Source organism: Cannabis sativa, chromosome 2 (genome assembly GCF_029168945.1).
Source record: "Cannabis sativa cultivar Pink pepper isolate KNU-18-1 chromosome 2, ASM2916894v1, whole genome shotgun sequence".
NCBI lineage: Eukaryota > Viridiplantae > Streptophyta > Magnoliopsida > Rosales > Cannabaceae > Cannabis > Cannabis sativa.
The window spans coordinates 48,957,543-48,960,968 of record NC_083602.1 but is presented as its reverse complement, the minus strand read 5'-3'; the positions used below and the strand labels follow the sequence as shown (position 1 = coordinate 48,960,968).

General features: G+C 43.4%; 1 protein-coding gene across 1 annotated transcript; it reads right to left on the bottom strand.

Annotated features, from left to right (window-relative positions):
• Positions 1-377: 377 nt before the first annotated feature.
• LOC133034333 (uncharacterized) lies at positions 378-1,879 on the bottom strand. The gene is made up of 3 exons (XM_061109395.1): positions 1,622-1,879; positions 1,147-1,579; positions 378-1,012 (listed from the first exon to the last, which is right to left on the bottom strand). Exons 1-3 carry the CDS (start codon positions 1,877-1,879, stop codon positions 378-380), a joined length of 1,326 nt encoding a protein of 441 aa, XP_060965378.1.
• Between the last annotated feature and the right edge of the window lie 1,547 nt (positions 1,880-3,426).

The following is a 3,426-nucleotide window of genomic DNA, read 5'->3' as shown; positions in this document are numbered from 1 at the left end:
GCTTGAGTGCCCATTGTCTCTCGGAATCCAAGGGTCATTTCTTTTGTCTCTTGGCTGGGTAATTTGGGTCGACATTCAAGTAGTGGCAGATAATCTTACGGTCAATCCCTATCATATCTGCGTGGCTCCAGGCAAACTGATCCTGGTTCTCCCTCAAAAAACTTATTAGTTGCTATTTCAATTGTTCATCTAGGTTCTTCCCAATGAATACACACTTTGTGGGATTTCCTGGATCTAGAACAACCTTTTCCAACTCCTCAATTGGTTTCAATAGATTCCATTCATCTTGAATCTGAGGATCAAGATCCTCATCCTTCTTCTCACCTTTTTCAGTCACGATTGCCATTAGATGGTGGCCGACCTTTCATTCTACAGCTCTATGCGGCATTTGCAAGCCAACATTTGGTCACCTCGCACCACTCCCACACCTGTCTCAAACTTAGGGATAAGTGCTTAATTGAACTAATTGCCCCTAGTCCAACAAACGTTGGTCGACCCAATAGTATGTTGTAAGCCGATGGCAGGTCGAAAACTAAAAAGTCTTGCATTATTGTGGTGGAGAAAGGCGCTTCGCCCACGGTTAATGGAAGCTCAATTATTCCTTGACTAGCAACATTGTCGCCTGTAAATCCACATAGATTTACCATGTAAGGTTTTAATTTGGCTTTTTCAAGTCCCATTTTCTTCAGTGTATCCTTGTAAAGGATGTTCACCGAACTTCTGTTGTCCACCAACACCCTTTTTATCCTTTTATTGTTGAGCTGGATGGTAATCACCAATGGGTTGACGTGAGGATACCTCACATGCTTCGCATCCTCCTCCAAAAACACAATCGGAGGTTCCTCGGTCTTAGCTTTCTTAGAAGGTTCTGGAGCAAAAGCAGACTGCTTGTTCTTAACTTCCTTTACATATCTCTTTTTGGCATTATTACTTTCCCGATAAATATGTTGCCCTCCCGAGATAACCAAAATATCCTCTCCTTCAAGAGGAGGAGGTTGTAATCCTTGGTTGTCTGGGTTATTGGGCAGATTTGGCTAGTTTTGTCCATTGCCTTGTCTTTTCACATATTGTCAAAAATGACCACGCGCGATGAGACTCTCTATCTCATCTTTCAGCTAGTATGCCCAATCTCCTTGTGATACTTACAAAATTTGGTTGCATCTCTCTTATGTCTCGCATGCCTCATGGGCTCAAGTTTACGAAATGCGACCCTGTGCTCATGTGCGAGATGGATGTTTTCCCGAGTTTCATTATGCTCAGTGTAAATGGTGTATATTGGCACGTATTTGTCGTGCTTCTTTCGCTTTTTCTTGTCCTTGGCTAACTCCTTAGAGTTATCTTTTCCCTTTAAATTAGAGGCCTCTGGATTGTCAGCCTTGGTCGAGACGGCGCTTGTCGAGACAATGTTGGGTTTACTTCTCGAGCCAGTCTTTAACAACTTCATCTCTTTTCTTACTTCCTCTTTTCGAACAAAAACTTGAGCTCTTGTATTGAAGTCGCTGATGTATTTCACTGGGCAACCCTGCAGGTCATCCCATAGCTCTCCTCCAGCTGTGGCAAGATCAGTCGTGATCCCTACCTAAAGAGTAGTAAGCTGGGTACTATCATCCAAGTTTCTAACCCTCGCAGTAGCTATGCTAAAATGACTTAAGTAGCCCTTAAGCGTCTTGCCCAGCTGCGGCTTTATGTTAGTGAGGGAGGATGCCTTAGGTCGCCTATCCCTTACTGCCTGGAACTTTTTCTTGAAGTCCTTAGACAACTGTTCGCAAGAGGTGATTAAATGATGCGTAAATTTGTTGAACCAGCTACTCGATGCTCTAACTAGCAAAGTTGGGAATAAAATAGAGCGTAAATTATTTGTAACATCGCTGGCTCGCATGATAGTATTAAAATTATTCAAGTGTGAGTTCGGATCTGTAGTCCCATCGTATCACAAGACGTGAGGGTTCTTGTATCCCTAGGGGAATTCAGTATTCATAATGTCTAGATGGAAAGGCTCGAGCTCTTCGTCCGAGTCGTATCCGGACAATTTTCCATATTCTCCATCTTTATATCTCCTGAATTTGTCCTCCAACTCATTAATTCGCAATTGGATAGGATCTTCTTGCCTTTGCTTGAGTTGTTGGCGAAGGTTAGGTTTTTCTGGTTCAAGTGATTATGAAGATCCAGTTGTTGCAGGTCATAGTTACTCACGGACCTCGTCCTACTCTTGGACCTCGTCCTTGAGTAACTTTCAATTCTACTAGTGCCTGTATTCTATCGATCAATACTGTAATGAGTTCTGTCCCCTCGTCGTGTTGATCGACTACAGGTTATTGTGCGTCTTGAGCTGGCAATCGCCCTGTCACATACTGGCCTTCTCCCTTAAGTAAGGGTTATTGCATGCCCCCTACTAGGGTTTGTACGTGCCCTTTCCCTATTGATTCGAGAAGGACGTTGACGATGTCTCGATGGCAACCCACCTGTTCTACGTTGAGTCGCAAGATTACCCTCGTTCTCACGAGGGATTTCTTGTTCCCTAGTCCTTGGTTGCCTTTTGTTCACATTTCTGTGAGAAGGCTCCGATTGATCATTTGGTTGTTCATTTTCATGGGGGACCCTCAATTTCCCCAGGTTGTTCTTCCTAAGCGTTCTGAGGGTCCTCCTCAGCCGTCTCCTGCCTGCTAGTTGATGAGCTGCAAGATCTGCCTTATGGTCTCCTCATTCCAAGAACATGATGGTTTTGCGCATTGTTTTCCTGTGTCGCCCTGGTTGCGGCTGCCTCCCACTCCAACTTAGCGTTTAGTCGGTTTGCCTCCTCCAGGTGGCACCTGAGATGAAGATTTTCCAACTCGACAATCGGTACGTATCTCGTGGGATCATAGGCACCATCATCCATGGGTTGAGCACCAGCAACACCTGTGTTGCGCGCTTCATTCCCTGTTTCTTGGTTTTGGCCACCTTCACATTGGGTCCTTCTTGAACGTGTGGACCATGTAGATCTTGTTGTTCGTGAATTAGGAGGCCTCCGTAAGCCCATTGGCTCTTTTCTAGGACGGTGAGTAGTTTATTCAGGATGACTATCATCATTTTCACCATTATTAGCCATGGGGAAATATTTTTCCTTTGGTTAGGAGGGTTTTTTCTGAGCTTTTTTCACGTAGGCTCTCAATGAAAGCACCAAACTGTTAACGTAGATTTTCGTTATCGATAATAAGCCTAATTTTGTGATAAGTTTTGCACAGAAATAATCGAAAGTAAAAGAAGAAAATATAACACAAAGCTTTTTACGTAGTTTTGTAGTTAAAATTTTGCATAGTCCACGAGTCAATCTTATTTAGATTATTCTGATACAAACTAGGGTTCTTTTCTCTCAAGCATTTTTCCGTCCCTTTTTCAGTACACTCTGCCCATATTTATAGTAACATAGGGTGGTCACTAATTACA

Bases quoted from the DNA above. Each gene is read 5' to 3' on its own strand.
- LOC133034333 (XM_061109395.1), bottom strand. From the start codon at position 1,879: ATGCGAGCCAGCGATGTTACAAATAATTTACGCTCTATTTTATTCCCA. The intron at 1,580-1,621 runs GTTAGAAACTTG...ACTACTCTTTAG, and splicing joins TTAGCATAGCTACTGCGAGG to GTAGGGATCACGACTGATCT. The intron at 1,013-1,146 runs GTAAGTATCACA...CCAATAACCCAG, and splicing joins GAGAGATGCAACCAAATTTT to ACAACCAAGGATTACAACCT.